Source organism: Tauraco erythrolophus, chromosome 19 (genome assembly GCF_009769465.1).
Source record: "Tauraco erythrolophus isolate bTauEry1 chromosome 19, bTauEry1.pri, whole genome shotgun sequence".
NCBI classification, from domain to species: Eukaryota; Metazoa; Chordata; class Aves; order Musophagiformes; family Musophagidae; genus Tauraco; species Tauraco erythrolophus.
In genome coordinates this window covers 12,883,931-12,908,012 of record NC_141483.1, presented here as the reverse complement: position 1 = coordinate 12,908,012, position 24,082 = coordinate 12,883,931, and the positions used below count along the sequence as shown (strand labels likewise).

The 24,082-nt window shown below is 44.1% G+C and overlaps 1 protein-coding gene across 1 annotated transcript in view; it reads right to left on the bottom strand.

The window, feature by feature from the left end:
* The window catches only part of PITPNM2 (phosphatidylinositol transfer protein membrane associated 2), a 117,498-nt gene extending 94,604 nt beyond the window's left edge, over positions 1 to 22,894 (bottom strand). Inside the window, exon 1 of the mRNA XM_086623213.1 lies at positions 22,813 to 22,894. Within this exon, the coding sequence (XP_086479339.1) occupies positions 22,813 to 22,894 (82 nt within the window). The remainder of the gene's footprint in view (positions 1 to 22,812) is intronic.
* Positions 22,895 to 24,082: the final 1,188 nt, after the last annotated feature.

The following is a 24,082-nucleotide window of genomic DNA, read 5'->3' as shown; positions in this document are numbered from 1 at the left end:
GTTTCTTATCCCTAAAACCAGTTTCCACACACCCCCATTGCCTTGCAAATTTGGATCAGCTAAAAAAGAACCACCACAAGTGGAACAGAGCTCATTCAGTAGCCAACACTGCTTTCTCCAAGTGGGATCAGAGGTAGAGCGTTCAAAAGTCCCATTACGAAAGTGGCAGCCTTTTGATGTTTACGTGACTTAATGCTTTTGGAAAACAGGGCTTGAGTACATTGGTGATCCAGCATGCTATTGGAAAATTGTGTTTCTGATCCTTAAAAGCTTGTGGCTCTAGGAAAATTCAAGTTCCAGGATAGGTTTTGAGCAACAAAACCTCACACTGAGCAGCCTGAGTTTTCCTTTGCTAATTATCCAAAGCCAGTGTTGGCAAGGAGTATTACACGCTTATCCAATGCATTCAGTAAAAGATTGCTCATTTGTGCACACTTTGAAAGGGCAACCCCTTCTGCCTCACCTCCCTTTCACTGTTATATTTAAATACATTAATATTTTAATCTTCTAGAAGCAAAAGCAATTTATCTCTTCTTTAAAAATAAATAAGGTGAGGAATGTGAGCATTTTTAGAAAGCAGTATCTAGAGAAGCATTTTAGTGTAGATACAGGCCTGTTTCAATACCCCTAAAATATACAGAAGGTCGATCCAAAGTCGCAAGGGACTGGCAGTTTTGGATGCCCAAACTGACACCTTTTTTTAGAAGGAACACAGTTTTTAAGACATAAACCCGCAACCACCTACTAACGTCCTGAAAAGACAGAGGAGCAAATAGACTTCCATCACTTCAGAGAAACATTTCCTTCCATGTTTTACAATAAAAAAGATTAATAATAATAATAATGAGACAGAAGGAGACAGACAGACATCTGGGTTATGTTCTAAATGTAATTAGAAGCCTGACAACAGGACAGAATAATGTCAAACAAATTACAAGCAATGTGTTTTCATTCACAGGGTGACAAGTCAACAGGCAGGCAGTTAATTTTAAGACTGATTATGTACCAACTCCTTAAATAAAATAAACACACTCACACACACGTAAAGCAGCGGGGAGTCCAAACACACCATTGATTTCTTTGGGCAAGGCTGAACATCTCAGTTGTATCCCAGAAACAAGGAGCGTGAGTATTCCAGGGGGTGGGTTGGTTTGTTTTACACTCCTTTCTGGGTGCCCAAGCCAACGTGCCTCGGACCCCAGACCTGGAGCTGCTGAGCATCCTTGATGGTCACCAAACCCTGACACAAGCATATATAACACACGATTGTAAAATAACACTACAGTGTTACAGACTTCCACTCGCAGTCCTGCCTGAGGCGATAACCTTCAGGAGGAAAAGCTGTGGGATCCTGAAAAAAGGTCTTGGGAGACCAGCATCAGACAACTCCTCTCCCAGGTTCCCCAGCTCCCAGAGACCACAGTGCAGACAGGGAAGAGCTTTGCCATCTGAGCTCAGGTACACTTCTAGGGGCTGACTGGCACATCCCCTTTTCCACTCAGGGGCTCTTTTTTGGGTGGGTTTTTTGTTTGGTTGTTTTTTTGTTTGTGGTGTGGGTTTTTTTTTGATCAGGGTAAGGAGATGCAACCCCACAAGCAGAGGGGGATCTGCTCACTAGGAACCACATACTCCTAATCAAAGCCACTGTCAAACTGGGCAGTGGTGGTAGAAACAACCCTTCTCTCCCAAGTGAGATGGCTCTGACAAAAAGCTTTTCAGAACAGACCCAGCCTCAGAGACAAAGCGTTGCCTGCGACAGACTATGGACAGAGCAGGGACAAAAGCAGCTACAAGAGACACCACAATAATACTCCTCTCCCTGAACTTTCAGGTCCACTGGGGGACAGTTCTGCTGAGTGTAGAAGGACATAAAGACAACTGACAGTGATCCCTGGGCAAAATGAGGTGTGTTCTTGCAGGAAAGCATCACCTCTCCTTCTTGGTGATGCGCAGGCAGCTCCTGCCTGACAGCAGGTTTCCCAGCGTGGAGCTGCGCCTCTGCTCCAAAGGACCCATTCTGCTTCCCACGTTGGTACCTACAGGGACCGATTTACACAAAGCTCCTCACTTTCCGCTTCCGAGGCGATTTAAAAAAAGAAAAAAAAAATCAAAAAGATAATCTACCAAGTGGCAGGGGGAAGACATGCAGCCTGGGGAGAGAGCAGTTGCAGAGGGCAGCGCTTCATCTTCTTGCAGCAATAAGAGCTACCTATTTTTTTTGAATGATGGTGGCTTCACGGGAACACCAGTGCAGAGCCAAAAGACGACAGCTATGACGTAAATACAGGGGAAAAGCAAACAGACTCAGCGCAAAGCGTTAAGGCAGCAATGGGACACGCTGGTGGAGACGCCAGGCTGCAAGGAGAAACAATGCAGCAAGACAGAATGACAGATGAAAAAAGAAAGGTTACAAAAGCAGAACAGACTAGAAAGGCACTTACAGGATAATAATCCTTGCCTGTGTTTCTAATTATATCTGTAATACTTAAAGCTGAAAGGATTTTAGAAGGCCAATTTACTTTTTGTCCTCTGTGCCATTTTCTGTTGGCGTTTGCCCCAAATGCCTGAAGACAAACGGTTGGTTTCCCTATCTGCTAACGTGTGCGTGTAGCTGGGGTGAAACACTTCCTGGGAAACTCTGCAAGGGACAGAGATGAACTGGCTAAAATCCACCCCCCATTGAGGCAGGGACAAGCTGGGCAGCCCCCCTCAAACCTGCTGGTGGAAATGCAAATGCAACACCGCTGCAATAATCCCAGGCACTTTCTGGTGAAAATTTTAACAACCCAGAAAACCATGGAACAGCACCAGACTTCAAGTTAGACATCAACTCCAAATCTCTTGAATAAATAAATGTATACACAGTTTAGGATGGGCTACGCTGAATGCTGGCGAGATGAGCTGGAACAATGACAACTCACCAGAACCATGCCTGGGCAGGAGCAGACATGAAAAGCTTGTTAAATTTCAAGCATTTCAACAAATCATCTTGTTAAATTTCTCTGGACTCTTCAAGCAGTTCTTTAGAGCTTCATGTTAACCAACTAATACATCTAAAAGGTTATATCTGTGAACAACTTCATTTAAATTAGATCTCTGAAGCACGAACTGGTCCAAACCACTCAAATTTGAAGCAAAGAGGAAATAACAGGTATTAGATTAACCAAGTACAGATATATCAATTTTAATTGCAGAGCTATTCAGAGTAGAGTACTCTGGAGAGGAAAAAGTACTTAGCCTATCTCCTTGGGAGTAGTAGTGCTTAGGTTTAATCTGGAGTGTTGTCACCCTGCAGAGATGTAGCGCTCTGAGAATTTTAATGCCATATGCCAGACTTCAAGAAGTCAACCCAAATTTCAGAACACTAAAGCCTGTAACAAACAGTTAATCAGGACAAACATCATAACTGGAAGCATTTTAAGTTTGGAAATACACAAATATAACGAAAACTGCAGCAGCACTACCAGTGCACTCTGAGGATTAATGTTGCCATCTGAAGGGAACATCTCAACACTCACTATCTACTGCATGATTCAAGAGCCTGGCATGTTCAGCGACACCTGAACCCCCCTGCTAATTAGTGTCTTCTACCCAGAAAGAGGGGGAAGGGAAAGACTTTTGGAAAAGAGAAATTACACCAGAGATGTTGTTACAACAGCTCAGAATATTTCCAGTAATGCTTCAGATGCTGCAGTGAGAGATCTTACCCAACAGCTTTCAGAAACAAGGCGGTAATATTTATCATCATCACCTTCCCCAGCGCAGTATGCTGAAAACACACAGAGGAAAAACACACAGCCTTGGAATAGTTAAGCATCTGAGTCTGGGTTTTTTTTGCCTTTTTTTTTTTTAATTACTGATAACTGAGTGAAACCAAAAAACAATCTAAGAGCACAGCCTTTGTAAACCACACCAGACCTTGTCCCACAGCAAAAGATAAACACACTTCTGCAAAAGGCCAAAACTGCTCCAGTGTATTGAGCAGATATTCTCAAGGCTTCTAAAATTATCTTTCTGAGCATTGACTGAAGAGGCTAAACCTCAGGCTCAGCCTGAACACTACGGCCCAAGACTCAGGCACCCCACAACCCAAGTCATGGAGGCCATCGTCCTCGCGGCCTGACTGCACTGGGAGGTTTGGTACGCCAAGAACATGCCTATTCTTGGGAAGGGCTCTTTCAACTGGTGTTATCTTAACCACAAGCTTACGAGCAAAGGGCCTCACTGCTGTCAAAAACCAGCAAGAGCCAGAGCCCAGACTGAGGAGGAGTGAGAACCAGCTTGAAACTCGTGTGAAAATGAAGTGGCCAGAGGCAGCTGATGGCGTTGCTGATGGGGCCCCAAACCAACCAGCCACTTCCCACAGCTGCCATGAAAAGCATCAGCACTACCATGTTGCACCTGCAATTATTTTGAGCAATCAGCTTTAGAAAAAGACTAATAAGTAAAGTTTATTCCTCCTTTCTCTTAACAGCATGACTTGTACTTCACCTTTCTGTCACTACAGAAATATCGTATTTAAGAAAGCAGCAAAGTATCCATTTAACAACTGAGCAAACAATACCTTCACGTTGTTATGCCTGTTAACCTTTGATTTACAACTATGTTTTTGTCAGTTTTGTTTTTTAAATTAAGATGCTTATATCCTGAAGGGTAACAAAGTTCATTCCAGTAAATTAACATCTGCTATAAAGAACACACTACAAAAGAGTCAAAGAACACCTAACAAAGCACTAAAACCAGGTGACTGAGCATTAAACAGTCTTTCTCTGAATAACTTAAAAAAGATAATAAACATCTGAAAACTAAACTTCTTTGCAAGCTTTTTGGCATAAGAATCGTCAGCTCCAAATAATTAGCTTCATGGTTGCTGTCAAGATAGACCTTCCAGGGACGGACAATTTCTTGACCCCATGCCTAGGTTGTAACACTGACTGATCTCCCAAAGCAATTTTCATGGATAACAAAAAAAGTTTCCAAGACCAGTCTTTCTCCTTCCTTAGCCCCAGAACAAGCTTTACAGAAGACTCCTGGAGACCAATCCTGCCCTCTCTCCCATTTTAAGATGGGAGAATCAAGTTCAGCAATTTCCCACACTACACGGGTATGGGTTACAGGAGAAAAGAGCCAGCAGATCATATGGCACTGGCGTCCCTGCCAATGGGAGCAGTACGTGCCTGGTGTAAAGGTCGTATTTTTATTTACGTGAATCCATGGAGCTCACTGCTATCGTACTCACCTGCTGTCACTTCTGCACCATTTTAAAAAAGCAGAGGAAACAAAAGGCATAAATTACCTTCTAAAACAAGCACTTTTTTTGTGTGTGCTGAAGTCTTCAGTGAAGAAATATAAAATACAATTGCAACAAGAGCTCAGATTGCTGCTTTAGACTCTAATGGCTTCTTAACGGTAATTAAGGCTTCTTCCTGACTTCATAACTATGCCATAATACATTCATCAAAAGCACATTACCACAATGGACGCATTCACTCTTTCTGCAATATTTCGACAGCTCCCTTTGGACACTATCAGTAAATAAAATCTTATGTGGTCCAATTAAAGAAAGCATAAATTCAAATCACTTCTCTGTGGCTATCTTGTTTTGAATGCACTGCTCTGTCAAGTTTTTAAATGGAAAACGGCTAAGTGCTTTGAACACAGTAAAAAACTTCCTCCCCAGAACAACTCCAGGACGCCGAGTCTTTATCAAGAGCCACAGGAAGGAAGGAGAGGAGCGTTACTCAGGAGCTCTGTTTTTATCACAGAAGGAAGAGAGGTTTTGACAGCAGAGAGACTATTGTCAAGTGCATTTGGACTCACGTTAAGTCTCTGCCTTGACAAATTGGACTGGGAGTCCTTTCGCAGTGAAAGTGCGCGAGAGAACATAACGCGCAAGGCAGAGCCATTTCTCCACTTCAACAAAAAGCGGAAGGGAATTACAGATCTCTCTTTCCCTTCCTCCCATCCAATTGCCAGCAACAGGCTGCAACAAGCCCCGCACAGCAGTGCTCCGCGGGGACACCTTTGCAGCTGTGAGCATCCTCCCCCTCGTCCCTCACCCACGCCAACCCCGCTATTTTACTGTGGGGAACACAGGCTGCTGCCGCCAGCTGAGCTCCAGGAGGAGCGGCACACGTGTGAAGCTCACACTGTGCAGTAACTGCTACCAAAAGTGCAAATGCGAGTGGGTGAGTATTGGCACAAACCGTGCAGAGCGTAGCTAAAATTAGGGCTAGCAATATGGAGAATCCATGAGATCCTCTGCACCTGGATAGCTCAGTGCACTCCAGCCCAAACATGCTGTAACTGGAGGGAGGGTAAAAGGGGGAAGATGCGGAACACACATGACCTTCCTCATCATTTTTTCCACCAAAAGGGGTTTCACATTAGCCATCCTGCAGCAATAGCTCAAAAGATTTTAGGGTGGAGATAATTGGGAACACATTACCTTTTCTTTGAGCACATGAAAGATTATTTTAAGTCGAACAGGTACTCTGTTCTAGCAATGATCCTCAGTCTTTGCCATACTCCGTTTTTGCCATAAAATTCTCCCTCCTATCTCTTCACCGCTATCGTGGGCATAATTTGACAGTTTGTTTAAATATAGGATTATTAGTATTAGGTCAGCATTCAAGCCAGAAGTAACAAGAAGTAACTTCATGTAAGGGATGCGGAGTGTTTGGCATCCTTACCAGCTAACCTCTGTTGCTTACTCCCTTGGTGTGGAAGGTTTTACTGATGAGTTCTGACTGCTCCTTAGCACAGGGAGAGTAGGGGGCAGGAACCTGACCAAGACTCTTGACAGTGTAGTTCTGACCCCCCCAATTCTAGTATCATTTGCAAAAATCACAGAATTTCTCTAACAGTATCAGAGAGAGGCAAAACAGCCAGGCAGCATGCAAAGGAGCTCTTAGGTTTTTGTTTCTGAGTTGCAGGGGGTGAGGGGGAAGATTTGTCAAGGAACCTTCTAGAAACCCTGGGGGGGAGAGTACTAGAATTGGCTACAGTAAATTGAAAGCATAATTCAAATGCTGGCATGTACTCCATGAAGCTGTTCTTTAAACTACATGGGAAGGAGCTGCACCAACCTCCATTCAGAGAAGAAAAAAGCAAGAGGAAAAAAAAAGCTTAGGTACAGTATTATCCAGGAGCTGTTCTCAAGGCCTCCATCCAGAACCAGACTACTAAGCTTTCATTCAATAAGGTACTGCTACAAAATTACCTCCTGGGTGTTAATAGTCACTTAGTTATAAACAATCTCTTTAAATAAGGAAAAAAAAGAAAAAGGTGCATTTTAAAGGAATTTACCTCACATTTCCTTCCATAAATCCTTCCTCCATTCAGTGCTTCTCAACAGGAGCTGCTCTACCAACTATCACCACCAGTAATTCTCTCCCACCAGGAAGAAAGTAAAATAAAAAATTCAGAACGTAAGAATATCTCTTTTATCATAGGATAAAGTCATTATGAGCCTTCATGCTGCCTGGCTGATGTCTGTGCACACTGATGGTTCCCTCTTTCTCCATTAATTGCTTGCAGAGGGAGAAAGGAACAAACGCTGACCATGTAAGGTGCATCCAGAGACTCAAGGTAATCATTCTAATTCAGTTTTATTTATAGTAACAAGTATTTTATTTATTTGATTTTATTTACACCAAGACGAATAGATCTACAGGCTCTTGGCAAAAGCATCCCGTTAGGGCAGCTGGGTAAGTTGCCATCACGCTGTGCCAGGTATTCCACTTCTGAACCACCTACTCTTGGCATATGCCAGAAAAACAAAACAAAACAAAAGAAAAAAGCTTCCCCTCTAATTTCTCACAGCTCCTGATAGTTTCTACCTGCTTGGTTTGTCCTCTGCCAGCTCCATGTCACTGCCAGCTCCAGATTTCTTGGCCAGCGCCCTACTCTGGAGAACATCCCTCTCTGGGGCAGCCAGCTCGCTTTCTAGTTGAGCCAGCGCAGAGGGACTGGCTGCAGAAACCCAGGAAGAGCTGTGCAAGGAGTGCACCTAACAGGTCCCTACCCAGAGCTCAAACCTACTGGAAACATCCTGGATTTCCAGACTTTCCCAGCCCAGCACAGATGCCAGAGACAAGAAAGGACAAGCCAGCCCTCCCCAGGACGGCTCACGCGTTCCAAGTCATAGTGACAGTGTAGGACCACACATCACATACCTCGGCACTACATCTGCAGCGAGACAAGCACACACCAGCATGCAAAGCTCCCAGCTGTAAGCTCCCACTGCCAGAGGAGCTCACCAGGCACGGTGACGAGCCCAAGGGAAGAAGCGTTGTCCAACCCACGGTCCCTTTGCAGGGTTCTTGTGCCACATTCCTCAACAGAGAACACCAGGAGGTCAAACTGATCCGGAGAGAAGTGACTTGAACTAAGCTGGACCATCAAATCAGCCTCCACAGGGAACAGGGCAGCAGCCCTGGGGCTGGGCAAAGAGCTGCTAAGGCAGGGAGCAAGACACATTTTCCTTAAGCAAAGCCCAGCCAGAGAGATGGGCAACTTTTGTCCTCCAAATGCATAAGCTTATTCCTCATTAAAAGTTTATTAGTGTTAGTTCCTTTAGTCTATGTAAAGTTTTATCACTTCCTACACCCTATTCTCAAGGGAGTCCCGGCAAAGCTTTGTGGGCAGCCACCGCAAGAGCCTGGCATTGTGCTGCATTCCATCTGAAGGGGAAAAAAAAAAATTCCTGCTGGCAATCAAAAGCATCAAACAGATATTCAGGATATATTCAGCCCAAATCAGAAAAATAAAAAAAAAAACCACAAACACACACCACCCAACTATTTCATCCATGCTTGTAAGCTGGTCACACCCTTAAGCTCTCCGGAGAAGTTTTACAGCTTGTAAAACCCTCATGATTCATTTGGAAAGAAACCACAGTCTGTGCTGCAGCCGTGTAAGTGTAAGGTTTCACAGGCAGGAAGGGATGCCTTGCTAAACTGCCCTTCGAGGGGACATGGAAAGAGCACTAATACATTTCAGAGCCCAGCTACAAACACAAAAGAAGGGAAAATAGAAGGGCTTCTGCCCCATATCCACAAGACACTTTATGCAGAGAAAAGCACGTTGCTTTATTTATACAGAAATTTTCTTTTTGGCGTGCACCACTTAGCTATCCATTATCAGCCCAAAAACAACAAGGCACAAGAGACTAATGAACAGCACAAGCAGAAAATACAAAGACGTGGAGCAAGACTTAAAGCACAAATGGTTCAGGTGCTCTTGGATTTTACAGAAGGTCACTCACTGGGCCTTTATACTTCATTTACCAAATTATATCTGAATTGGTGCAGTCATCCTGATTCAAGAAACCATCACGCATCTTTTCCCTTCAAAAGGGGAAATAAATACTTAATCTGTAAAGCATTTTGCATCAGAGGATCTCCAAGCCCTTCCCTGGCACTTGGCCTCAGAAAACCACCCAGGCAGACAGCTGCTTACCCTACAGATGGCCTTCAGAGGTGCACAGTGAAGCGTTTTGCCCATAACGGCTCGGGCAGTTGCACGGCCAGGTCTCAGACCTACACCTCCTCCCTCGAGATGCACCTGACTGAGCCGATTACCCATGTCGCTGCCCTTAACGAGTAGGATTTTATAGCCTCTGTTTTTCTACTGCTTTCCTTGTCACCATAAACATCCCAGTGTTTGCTCACAAGTTGTTCCATTATAAACAAATATGCTGCCACTCCACGGCAGTGGAATTTGCTGCAGAAAATCACGGAGAGAACAGCACTGTCCTGCCAGCCACCTGCACCACCTCCCCCTTTAACTCAAACCCAGAGGCATGTTACAATTACATTATTCCAACTAAATAGAATTATTTTCCCCTGTTCCAAGACATAAAACAACCACATTATTATGGCCATAGCCACTGTGATTTAATAATTTAAACAAAAGACACACACAATGATAGGAACATAGTAAGTAGCACAGCACTTCATTACGGCTGGAGCCAGTATTTATGATCCCTGAAACCAAAGATGGTCTCGAAAATTATACGCTCAAATGCGTCACTTCAAAATTACAACTCAATCATATAATGTTCAGCACAGAGCTTTAAAAAAAAAAAAAACGCTGATCATTTTTTGTTGTGTTTTTTTTTTCCAGGGTGAAGAAAAGCTCCAAGAGATAATAAATCATTTAATGCATCGGTGGAAGCAGCTTTCTTACGAAACAGGATTTGCAATGCAAAAACTGAATCATGAAGCATCACCTTCACACTCCACCCTTCCTCATGCACTGCTATTGAAGACTGTCTCTCCAACTCACCCCCTGCCTCCTACAGCAGGTCAGTGACAGGGACAGTCGCCCATTTCTCCACCATCTGTCTGTAGGAAAGGGTTCACTGTGCTCTCCAAGCTATGCAAGGAATGAGCTGAAAAGCAAGGCAGCCACTCAAGAGCTGCAAGTCCTTTGGAAGCTCTGGACCATGCTGTATGGAGAAGTTAATCTAGTAAAAATGCTTTGGACACGTAGCCACAGCCCAAATACAGTTCTTCGCCAAGAATGAGGACAATATGTTATTAACTAAAGTTTAATTATATCCACAAACATGCATTTCTAGCTGAGGCATACAACCATGTCTCTGTAGATTCGTTTGTTCTTCTAGCAGTCCCATTAAGAAATTGGTTTTGTGTTCACTTTCATAGCCCAGAACACACATTTATCTGGTATTAAATTTGCTCCTGTTTTGTTTCCATAGGAATTTTCCTGGTTCCATATTAATTAAATTATGTCAGAAACAGACAACACTTCACAAAGGACCCTCTAATCAGTGGCTAATAAGGGAGGGCTGCAATACAGCATTTATGTAACGTTGGTAAGATTATTTTCAAAAGACAAAGCACGGTGTCAAAGAACAAGCTATTGTCTCCCCACCAATCAAGTGTGGAAATTAAGTAGATCTTAATTATTGCATTGGCAATGCTTTGGATTAGGTGAGAGAGATTTCCAACAAGCATCATTCCCTGTAGAAAGAAGAATCCGGCTACTTGTAACGTACACACAATGTATTTTTCTTTTAAGAGGGATTTTGCAGGAAGAATGAGTCAGCAGCAGACACCTAGCCAGGTCTCTACAGTCAACCAACAACCACCACATGAGATTCAGCACAGAAATCTTCTCCCTGTCAAAGACCCAAGTATAAGACAGTCACAGTGAGAGGCTGCCCACTCTCCCCAAAACAACCCAGTAACCTGACTGCCACAGAAGCAATGCAAGTAGCTCTGAATATTTTATCTCTTCCCACACTCTTTCGAGTGCACCAACCATACGTGCGAGCGAAGAGCGCACACTCCATTCTAACGGAAGAGGCAAAATTCAATTCATGACACCAATCTTTAAAAGTCAGTAGAGACTGCAGAAATGGCTCATTCGGGAAACTTTTCTTCCTGAAAGCTTCTGTGTATTATAATAAAGCAACTATTGCAAGCGTTTATTTATTAATGCAGAAAGACTTTGAGAGATCTGCAATCAGCTTAACCTCTGAAAGTGCAGCTTGACGTAGCTTAGCCCCTGGCCAGAGTTTCTCATCTGCTTTTACGTCAGGAAGCAGCATCCATCAGCTCAGGGGTTGGCTGAGAATAGCCCAGGCGACACCTCAGCACTCACCCAGACTCGAGGCTTCCAAAACCAGCGGGCAGCCTGCAGCCACCCAAGCTCCACTTTCACACCAGCCTCTGATACAGGAGAGGGAGAGCGGCCGACTCCGCAGGCAAGGACAGCTGGTAAGTGGCAGAGTTAGGGCACGTACGGCAGCGTTTGGGAAAGGAGCTGGAGAAGCACCGCTTTCCCTTAAATTAGCATGGCAGGCAGAATTATGAAAGGCTGTTAGTGTAAGGTAAGTTACCCAAATCCTACTTTTCTGCGAGAGGAGAGCCACTGCCAGATGGCTGCAGCACAGAAGATGCAACACCAGCACATCAACAAGTCTCTGCTGGGCAGAAAACCTCCCAGAGCTCCCAGCAACAGGAGGTTTGGCAATGATAAAGCTGCTTGATTTAAAGCAACTGTACTATTAAGTTAACATACTTATTGATGATACAGACTAGCTCATATTTAAAATAAAGGGAATGGCACAGGGAGCTATTTGAATTCATAAGAGGCAGATATTAAGACAACACTAAGAATTGTGGAAGGGGAGTTTTCCCAATGGTTTTGCTACATTCCTCTATCATGATTCCACAAAGTCTGAGGAGTCAATAAAAGCATATTTTAGGCCTTCAAGGAGGCAGATCCACATACTGCCTCTGTTACAAGAGACAAATCCAAATTAAAGTGCTGCCCAGTTCCCAGGTATCTGGATCCCAGTCCTCTTCAGCGTGGCCTTTATCACTAGGAAACAGCCACAGTGATAACAACAAGACTAAGTACAGCTGTCTAGAGAGATGGCAGGTACTGCACGGAACACACCACGAAATGAAACACAATCCTCGCCCACACAGAACAAGCACAGATCCAAAAGCGAGGGCAGTTTTTCAGCAGCAACAGCCTAGGATGATGAAACTGCTTCCTGCCGTCCCACCTCCTGAACTTCCTGCCATCCCGTCCAGGGAACGCGCCTTTGTCCGTGACCCGCAGAAAACAGCCATCCGCCCAGCCGTGAGCACCGAGGAGTCCCTCCAGCACAGTCAGAGTGCTGGGACTGTCCCTTCCCTCCAGGTTACCAAAGTTCAGCTCTGCAGAGCAGTAGTGCTCTGCCCACCACAACCTTGCGAAGGGACACGCTCCGCATCCTGCTGCTTCTGGCTCCTCACAATAAAATCACTGGTACCCGGCCAAAATCGAGCATCCGCGTCCTCAGAACACAAGGAGGGAAAGAACTGTTCATCACTGCCTCTGACCCAAAACAGCAAAAGCAATTACAACAGATGACATTTAGCATATACACATTAAGAAAACCTCTGGGATGTTAACTTTTGTCAGTGCCGTATCTCCCCCAGACCCTCTGCCCTGATCCCCAGGAAACACAGTACAGCGCTCAAAGCAACGGAGAGCACAGACCAAAAGGCTGACTTGAAACAAAAGAGAACTGGCTTAAGAAGTTTGTTCCACCTGCAGAGGCAATGACCAGAAGGGAGAGGAAGTAGCATTAAAAAAGTCCACCTGAAAGAATGTCACCAAACAACTGCCGAAGAGACCGCGCAGTCAGCGCAGTCAGCTGCCAACCGTTAGCATTCCAAGACCTGTGATATTCTTGCTACAGCTCAGGTGCTGCATGTTCTCATCCAGGCATCTCATGCACAGGCAGGAGCGCTCTTGGGCACCCATCTCCACCATCCACGCGACTGTCCCTCCGCTGAACACCTCCCCAGCTCCACAAACTGCAGGGAGCCCTTGGCTGCTGCTGACGTGGCCTCAAAAGGGACAAGAGTGCTCATGTAATCCTTGAGAGGCGAGTACCCATGGGGGAGTAACCCCCCCGGGGTGCAGGGGAGCCCCTACATCACTCAGACAGGAGCATCTCTGCCCACATCCTCCACTTCCATTTCACACAGCAGCTTCTTGCCAGCACAGCTGCTGATTAAAGCTTGCACTGACATCTGAGGACTCAAAGGCAAATAAAAAAAAAAAAAATTAAAAAATCCTACACTTCTTAATCTGATTCATGCTTTTTTAAAGACTGGAGTTAACATCATGTGGAAAGCATCTTTTGCAGGATACTACTTTGACCACTGCTGTTCATAAATATAAAAAGACTTGCTAATGCTCTGCTAAACTTCTCACAGAAGTATTTATATCAGCACCCCTCTATTTCTTTTTTCCAACAATAATCTAATTCATGTGCCTCTTATCTTAGCTATGAAACAGCATGTTAAATCCAGGATCACAGCTCATTTAGATAAATGGAACTGGGCACATCCAGCGAGTCGCTCCTGCTGTGACATTTCTATTATTGACAGTTATTCCAGGCCCAGCGTGGGCAGGGAACTGGGAGGACTCGCACACTTCAGCACAGTCACTGCCCCTCACTGAGGATGCACAGGAACAGCCAAATTTCCAAAAGGGGCTCTATCTGGGTCTAGTCACATCTTAATAAGCAATCTGGCAGCATTTCCCAGAAATAACCTTCAACAGCTATCCAGAAACATAATCCATCAAAATAAATCTCAAAATAATAAAAAAATAATAATAAAAAAGAACTTTTATTAGTAGAGCGTCTTCTAGCTATATACAGAAGAATTAGTAGAGTCATTGATCAAGGGAACAGATCAAATTAATTTCAAGGTTATTTTCTTAGACAGTTCTTTTATAAACACAAATAGTGCTGTCAAAGTTTCCCTTTCCTCTTTCTTAGTTACTTTTCATGAGCTCTTAAGAATACAGCTGAATCTGACAGGCCTCTGCAGGACTTAAGAGCACTCAGTGGAACCTAAGCACAGAGTAGATGATGAGCCTATTGCTCTAGAGCTTAACAGTTAAATCATCCAGAATAGATTAAAATTTCCAATCCAATAAATTGAAAAGTTCTTCAGTACTGAATGGTTCCCCTTTCTCTAGGGCTCCATCCCCAAATTCCTTTCTAATCTGAATAGATATGGTATTTGTATCCCTCCTTTTTTAAAAAAAAATAAACATGACTGCTGGGATGATGCAGATTTAGCACAGGCCAAGGAATTTTTTTTTAGATACTCAGAGCACTCCTGATCTGCATATTGATTTTAACTCATCATTCTTCATAAACAAAATGGATACACAAGAGAGTCAGTCAATACTGGTGCACCTTTCTCTCCGCTCACAGCCAGCAAGCCCGTGCACAGAGATCAACGCAAACTTGTGCTGCAGAACGTACAGACTTGGTGAGAATCGGTATTTTTTTGGACGGTTTCCACTTGAAGCTGTAAAGCTGAGATGCAACCAGAAGCAGTCACAACCATACAGCCACACTGGAAAACACTGTTAGTGCTAGGGCTGAGCCGAGGTTTATCTCACTGATAACCTACACACGCCCCAGGGACGCTGGTGCACTGTGTGTATCCACACACTGGTGTTTCGAAGGACACAAACAAAACTTGGCTGCAGCACGTAATTTCCCGGCACTGCCTCAGAGCACGGAGCGAGACGTGCTCCGCTCAGCCTGCAGAAAGGAATTTGGCCTTGAGTTAGAGGGATGCATGTGCTTTGTGTAAGTGCACACGTAACGGCGTGTTACTGGCCATTAACAATTTTACACCTTCCTCAAAATCATACTTTCAGCCAAAAGAAACACTTCTGATTATTAAGACAAGGACCTGTATACCATATACCCCAGAAATTAATCATTCCTGTGCTCCACTAAGACCCATCACAGAGTAGCCTGATTCTGGAAAATTAACTGCCATGGGTCAAGTGAAAAAGATACACAATTTAAGGATTTTCACATATTCTCTTACTCAGGTAGAATCCTCTCTTCAACCCTTCTCTCCAGGAAACAACCATTCATTGGATCTGGCATAAATATTCAACTCGTGCTGCTAATCAGTCTGGTTGGAGACACATAGTGGGGGTTCCACCTGAAGTCCTAAGGCGGGTTCTCTTCAAATCTATAAAGCTTTGCTTTTGGCCTCAGTGGAAGTAGAATTAGACCTAAATAGGTCCACCCACAATGACACAAGGGAGCTTGAAATGGATAAAGGAAGATAATACAAAGAAAGAGAATCTCAAAGCAGGACAGTTTCATCAGATAAGGGCATATTCTATGCAATAAAAAGAAGTTAACGTCACCCTTATCTGTATTACATCAAACCTTTTGCTTCCAAACGCCCTTAAGGCTGCAGAGTATTCAGTTACCTTTTCCCCTTCTATTTCCACTAGCATTAATAGTCTTTCTTAGAAGTCTGCTGCCAGCCGCTGCATGGTCTCTCTGGATACCATGAATTAAATTCTCAGTTTTTCTGACTTTTTCCACCATTAGAAGGACATTTATCAGGTTAAGCCCAGATTTCTTTCCCTGTCTTACCAGCAGAGCTTAGGATGACTAATCAAAAGACTGAATATATTTTAAAGATCTAATTTTCCCTTCACTATTTATACTAGGCAATGTCACTTTGACACTATTCTGGTTTTCGACTGCAAAAAACTTTCTGACTTAAATTCCCTTAAAACGAACACACTCTCATAAGCAGACAAGAGTGCTACTTGCTCTGTCTTTCCCTCTCCCAAGTTAGCTTCAGCTGTCACCAAAAACACAGTAAGCATTTTCCTTCTTGGGAACTATGTGTTCTTGCAGTTATATTCAGTGGACCAGAAGAGTCTGGCATCAGAAAAAGAACTATCTGATTTCTTGGACTCACTGCAACATAACCTGTCTTGGCCAGATGCAGTTATTACCACCAAGAACCAAGAATTCATTGAAATTAAAGATGCCCTAGGCAGTGAATATTGGCTATACAAAAGGCAATCAAGCATTCACTCACTACAGATATAGCTTTGGGGTTTTGACTGCTCTTTAAAGGTGTTTCTTCCTGCCATTATAAATAACTGCGAGCAAAACACTCACATTGTAAGTTAGCGTAAAGATTTTCAGAACTGCGATCCATGAACTGCTACTGCTATTTTAGTAAACAGAAAGTAGTCAGCAGCTCTTGAGAACATTCCACATTTGTCTCCGTTCTCAGTTTGTTGAGATTTGAAGGTACGTTTCAGCTTAATTCAGACCGTGCATTTATTTCAAGGTCAAATTCACTATTTTTGCCATGATTTGTATTGCCTTCTTTCACCTATGTTCCCTGTAATTTCTATTTCTATGCCAAGTTATAAAAAGGGCAATGTGTCCTGCAAAAGCAACTGCACCTTAGACCTACCTTGAGATACTGAACCTGGGAGTGCCCCTTTACATCAGGGAAGGGAGAGCTGCCGTGTTCAGGTAGCTAATCCGACAATACTTCGATGCAGAGAACTACCTCTGGGCAGCAGCAAGGAAAAAGGACAAAAAAAACCCAAAACAGATGCAAACCATCTTCCTAAAAATCTGCTCAAGGCAACAGTTTTCCACAGATCATCTCTACCACGGCTTCCATCTTTTGGCTTGCCACACACAAGCCCAGTCCTCAGGCAGAGAAAACATCCCTGACAACTTCCAAGCAAGTCAGGTCTCCACCCCATGTGTCTCTACTGTAAGTGGGCATCTCTCGCTTCCTGCATTGCCCCTTTCCATCACACTGTTAAGGTATGGTAAAAGCAGGTCTGCAAGCACACGCCTTGCCGTCCCCTCCAGGAAGGGCCCTACCTCCATTTCACAGGGAATTTTATCGAATGTCACGGTGCATTGCATAGCATCTGCTCTACACTATGCTCAGGACAACCTTCTCTACAGAGCTTTTCCATGAGGGGTTGCTCATCAGGTCTTATTTTTAAAGAATCTGGGCCAAGTCATCCCTGCTGTAGCTTTAATGACGTCAATGAGCTACAGCAGGGGTGAAATTGGGCCATTATTTTTCATGTCCATATGTCATGTGCCCATTAAAGAAAAAAAATGCAAAAGAAGATCAAGGAAGAAAAGAAAAGCTATTGAATAAAAAGACTATCCTGTGCAGAGATTAAAATCTAGATGTGGAATGTTTCTCTTTTGTTCCTGCTGTACATTTATAAATATAATAGTTTATGGAAAAAGAAATACTTTTGTAGTGTCAAGGTATAACGTGAGTTCTGTAGTGACAAATTATATTCATGTTTTGTATCCTGTTTTGATTAAAAAAAAATAACAAAAATATCTTTACCAGGAAAAGGTCTCTTCAAAACTCAACAAAAGTAAGCAACACAGTTGCCAGTAACTGTTAGTTTCTCCACTGTAAGCCAGTATTAATCATACTCCGCATATCACCACCCAGTAGTAAAGCCCAATGGACCTAGTTCTGAGCTCCTTTCTTAGTAAATCCAAAACAGGATTATACAAATATCAAAAGCAAAAAAAGATGAAATACAAGTTCAAACCTAAGCAGTGTTTTCTGTGTATATTCGAAGCTTCAAACACCAACATGAAAAGGCACACGCAGCTGAGGAGACCAAGCCTGCCAGATGCAGGACACCAGCCGTGACGCACCGCGATTCCGGGCTGATTTTCAGAAGGCTGAACTGCACCATTTACCTTGAGAACGTTCACACACGTTCTCCTCTCACCGTGCCCCAGACCATCGGGTACGCCCCGGGCTGTAAGCAGCGACTCAGGGTCGTGGAACCACAAGACGCACCAGTCAGCGAGACTAACGACCACAAGTTCTCCACTCCGTACTTCAAAGCCCACTTAACTGACATTTAAGCGTATGAGTAACCATACTCATAGGAACATAGGTAAAATTACTCACCAACACCCTTACAGAGTCACGCCAATACGCCTTTAAAGCTAAACAGAATTTTCAGAACTGTCCAGGAAATGCAACAGATCTCAGGAGCTTGGTGTTCAGGGCCTCTACTTTGTAGATAACTTGTATTTCAAAGCTCAATAGATGATTCCTTTGAAATCTCAAGTCTCGGCTTTAGTCAAAGATTAAGTCTTCTTTGTAAAAGTCTTTTTTTCCAATTTTTTTCCCTTTGCATTAATAAGTTATTTTTTCCACAATAAGCCAGAACAGTTTGGAGTTTTGTTGGAGTTTTTTTATTTTTATTTCTCTCTTCTCTCACCCCCCCATTCCAGCACTGGAATCAAAATAACTTGAGATGGAAAACGTGTGACCTCTCAAGCCTTTATTTACAGTGTCGCAAACCACAAGGGAAGGATCTGTCCAAGTTTTCCAGCTGGAATGGGAACAGCAGGGAAAAACGTGCTCTCATTTTTGCAGCCGTGATATTCAACACATCACAGGGGAGAAGGATGGGGAGGAGGTAGAAGAGTCAGAAGCAAGTTCTGATGCCATGGAAATATCGGATGAAGAGGTCTCAACCACACTGGTAGGTTCACGTGATTACATCCTCTCTCCCCAGAAATAAACAGAGCTTTGTACATGCAAATGTAATTACAAAACCAGTCTGACACACATTTAATGGGGTTACTTCTTGACTTTTACATCATACAAGACTGTAAAATATAGAAACCTTCTGGACTTCACTTGAATTTGTATTACTGCTGTAACGCTCTCTCTTCATGCCACTACCCCCAAGATTACTACAATAAAGACTTTGTCAAAAACAAGAAGCCTAGAAGCAGCGGAATCTTCCTCAGATATTTAAACAGCACAGACGAACACAAATGAACGAGGTTTAGATATACAGAAAGTTACTTGCAGCAGGAAACTGTCAGTTAGTTTGTGGTTACAACCACACCAGTGTCACAGCTCTTTCCTCCCAGTTAAATACGTATGTCCAAACAGTTCCTCGTGTCTAGTGTTTCTGTCGTAAAAGGAGGAAAACAACTGAAAGAAAAACTCGCCCGTATTTCCACTAGAAATTTCCTAGTGCCAGGGTATACAGGAGACTGTCGTTTTCGAAAAGGCATCCTTCTGTACCTTTCCAAACTTTTATGTCCCAGTCTGACAGGTCTAACTCGGCTTACCTGTAACTACCTCCTATCTTTACAAGGTCCCATTCCCTCTCCCTTACCTACTGGCAGCAAACCCTTCTCCCTGCCTGGCACCGTCACAAGTGCCACACTAACCCACAACCTTTACACACTGAGACAAAGGAACGCCACAATTGCACTGCTCCATTACGCTGCCAAACAGGGTTCCTCTCCTTGCCAGTACAAAAGCAGCCATCACCCAGCTCTCTGAAGTGTTATCACCTTGATCTAACTCACTGTAAAGCGTTTTGCAGTACAGTCTATGAAGGATCCAACATGAGGATAGATTTCTCTGCATTCAGTTGGTTTCCATAAACTTACTCCTTACAAGTGGTACAATTCTCATGTCATGGGGCATACAGTAAGTCCCCGGCAAGTACACAGAAAAAGTAAGATTCAGTCCCAGTTTGTGCCCATGTAAAAGGGCACAGGGCTTTGGAAAGGGAAAAGCTTGTCCAGGGGTGGAAATGTACCTAAAAATCACAGCACAGCATGGCACAGGCACAAAGACAGGTGCTGCAGGCAAGGCAGGGAGTGCTAGAAGGGCATTAGAAGGATTCCATTGCAAAGCAAACCCGTGCTTCCTTTTGACAGGACACCATACATTTCTTCAGCGATGTGCACGAATTGCCTAGATGAGACATCGCTTCCTCAATGCACAAGACCTCTGTCCTCAGCCTGCCTCACATCTCAAGCTAAGGAATCCTGTAATCCCACCTGCTTTCACCTCACCTGCTTTCCCCTTTCATGTATTAGTCTCCTGCCCAATGTCAGTCTGCCTCTTCTTACAGAGAGAAACACTCACTCCTCATCCCATCCAGACCTCTGCAGTTGCAGGACCAGTGGAAACACAAAAAGGCAGTGCAGCACCCCTGGACAGCTAGAAGTAGGGGACAGAGCAGCAGGTACCTCCTCATTCTGCATCAGCATCCTCCATCTGCCCCCATCACACTATTACTTCCCCCACTGGCTTCTCGCCAAGGCCCCACAGCCACACTGGGAACACCACGGCACTGACAGCTTGCGTACGCACACATGCCCCTCAGATTCTGCTCTGCCTTCCTGCTTGCACCAGGGATTGAGGACGCTCTCCTAGATTCTAAAATAATTCTATGCAAAATATTGCCAGGTATGACTTGCAGAGGAACCTCCTCCCGTTGTTTTCAGTCTGTCCAGCAACTTGGATTCGAAGGATTGGGTTTGGAAAAAACAAAGGGCTGCACAGGGACACTGGCAGAACAGAGGGGAAAATTACCTGATGTCTACAGCACTTTCCTGGACATTGCTATTCAGCTCTTTGTTTTCACGAACGCTGCATTCCCTGACAAGGTTTAAAACCCATTTTTCTCCCTACATTCCTTATCTGCCAATCCACAGACGTTACTTGCTCTCCAGTGACGCAAGCCACGTGGATTCATTTTGCTGATAATACAATTCTGAAGGCAGTTTCCTCTCACCTGCCCAGGAAATTAATGACCACTTGGGCACCTCTCTTAATGAGGCTTCTTAGCCCTGTTAAGTCCTTCAGGCAAGTGAAACCAGTAGAGCCGCAGCCTCAGGGCAAAGCCAAACCTAAACATTGCCAAGCATTGCATTTCTTCGTTGCTGTTACCACCAACTCAGAGAAACGTGCTCTCCTCTACAACAGCCTACAGGGAGGCAAAGGGAGAGTGTGTGATCTAAAATAAGGGAGGCAAAGCTCTTGGGGCATAGATACTCTCCCTCAGCACAGGAGCACAAATTCGTATGGCAATTAATGCCTCTACGAGCATAAACTCCTCTGTTAAAGCTGCTGGCAGCAGTTTTTGTTCCCAGAGAGACCTGTCCATAGCTCCTTCAGAGAGCTGCAGTGGGCAGAAGAAGAGCTGCCAGGCTCTCTCCAGAGGAAATCAGGTATCCCACAGAGGAACAAGCCACAGCACTGGGAGCAGCCTACCCAGCCTGGCCCTGGGCTCTGCTAACCCCGAAGAGAGAGGCTTCAGGAAGGGAATCGACATGGGGAATGGTGCTGAATTCATTGGGAGCAAATTTCTCAACAGGAGACAATTAAGGTATTCAAAGCACGCTTAGTTTTCAAGGATTTCTGGTAAAGACATTGCATGTTAATACGGAGCCAGTGTCAGTGCGGTTTCAGTGTAGCTGCTGCGACCCTGAGGTATAAATCCAGAGAATTTCAGTCTGATAAGTGACAGTCTCAGATCCAAACTCACTAATCCTTTAGCTGTTCCTCCCAGTAATTTGTTGCTCTTCAAGCAAAACCCAGCAATTTTTGACTTTTCGCATCCAGCAGCAAAAAATGCAAAGTTGCTACACCACAGTATCACCACAGAGAGAAACAGTTGGTGGAGTTAAGAATTAAAAACACCCTTTCTGATAGAGGAGAAAAAAAAAAAAAAGCGCACTGAGGAACATACTGGAAGAAAACAAGAAGATGTAAAACTACACAGTCTAAAGGCTGACACCCCATCTACTGAAAAACTCCTCCTCAGCCACTAATTTTGTAGGCAGATTTAACACTACAATATACATTTCCAGAATTTACACAAAAGAGGTTTGGTGAGAGCTGGACACATATACAGTGAACCCACAGGCAACACTCCAAAGGTTACAGCTTAAGGCAGTATCAGGTAAAAAGCCTAAAATCTCTTAAAATTTACTCGTTGTAAAACACCACAGGGTACTTGCTTCTCCATCTACAATCTTTACTGGTGAAGTTCTGCACATCGATCCTTTTGGCAACATAAAGAAAATTAAAAGTTCAGAGGGCAAAAAAGGCAGAAATGAACAACAATTTTATGGCAGTACCAGAGGCTGCACACTGTTTATTTCAAAACAAACAAAATGCAACAAAGTTAAGATTTGTGAGGGGAAAAGACCCACACAAGATTTAAATATGCAGAAAAAAACACGTTAATTGCACATCCTGTGTAGATATTCTTCCTTTTAATTTGTTTATTTGAAAGATTTTAAATAAACCAGGATGCTGACTAAGCAGAAAAGGCAGGGAACATGAGTTTTCTTTAAAAAGAGTGACCAACACACATCTATGCAATTTAAGCCAACCATATCCTGCGACTGCCAAGCCCTTCTCAAAGGCAACTCATACAGCCACTCTTCAGACTCCATTTTATCACATTTCCCCTGAGCATCCATTCAAGTGGAACCCAAGCTAAGGTTAATCCCCTCTCTCACCAACAGCAAGCCCGAGCAAGTATCCATCAGACTCATTCCCATTCTCCCTAGTAACATCTAAATGTTTTTTTCTAATATAGAAGAAAAAGAACAGCCATCCAGCTGAAATGCCAGAACCTACCTTCTGCAAAAAATCTCTCTAGATGCTTCTGAATGCAGGAGGGAGCAACGACAGCGTCGTTGAAAAAGGATGTCACTGTTGGTCCACATGTGTCAACATCCTAGAGAAAGATAAAACACAGTTGCTTAACTGCCATGCCCATGGGAAATCAACAGCAAGAATAAAGCTGCATTATTTTCACAGTTATACCGTGCTAATGGCTCCTATGCAAACAACATAAAGCTACGCTTTATAATCGCACATCAGAGCTTCTCTGCAGACATCCCTCCGGTATGTCAGAAATTCAATACGTGATAGTAGGCGGCAATGTGCACCTCAGGGATTTGAAGTGCATTCCAAGCCATGAGTCATCGTCATCTCTAACTCATGGAAATTTGAAAAAAAAAAAAAAAAAGAAAAGAGAGAAGAAAAAACACACACACGCACGTTGCACTGACCGCTCTTGTGTGCTCTCTCCATACAATACCGTAACTTCCTCCTAAAGCATTTCCCTTTTAAATCAGGTGTTGAAGGATTTCCACAAAGAGGACATCATCACTGGCAAAAGCCATCACATCACAGCATTATTGCGGATAGATACAGGGAGACCAGGCAAGATCCCACATTCGAGGGTGGAAACAGAGCTCGGGCTGCCTTTATAAACCCCAAAAGTCCTTCCAGAGCTGGAGGAGGAGTGAGCAGAAGGCACCTCCCATGGCTTTCGCAGAGGACGGCAAAGACAGGAGTGGTGAACTGGCAGCACCCAGGAGGACGGATCCAGCTCCCACCCCACACAGCTCGGGAAATGTCAACCCCAGGCAGCCCCATTTATGCTTTGTTTTCCAGCCATCAGCTACCTGCTTTCCTCCAAGGCTGATTTTTGTCAGGTGAGCTGAGGGCCAGCAGGAACCCATAACTGTTACCTGCTCAGCAGCTTCTCTGGTTTGCTTCGTTATGCCAAACGTTGCCTTTCTAATAGATCCCTTCAGGCAGAGCCTCCTCATTACCTCCAACCACTGGTAACTGCTTTAGTGCTACTTCTAAAGCGTCTGGTCTGCACTTTAGGGCACACACAAGTGCTCCCCCCTCCCAGCCATCTCCCCTCTCTTCTTAGACCTCCCCAAGTACATTCAAAATTCCTTTAGGCCTTCTTTAACTTCTTGGCTTACCCTTGCTGTGCCTGACCTGCTGTCCCCCAAGCGACAGCCATAACGGAGCAACGGCTCTCGGTAGCGCGGGGTCTAACAATACAAAAAAATAAACAAAACACCAATATACTCTGCTCCCCGCACCAAAGA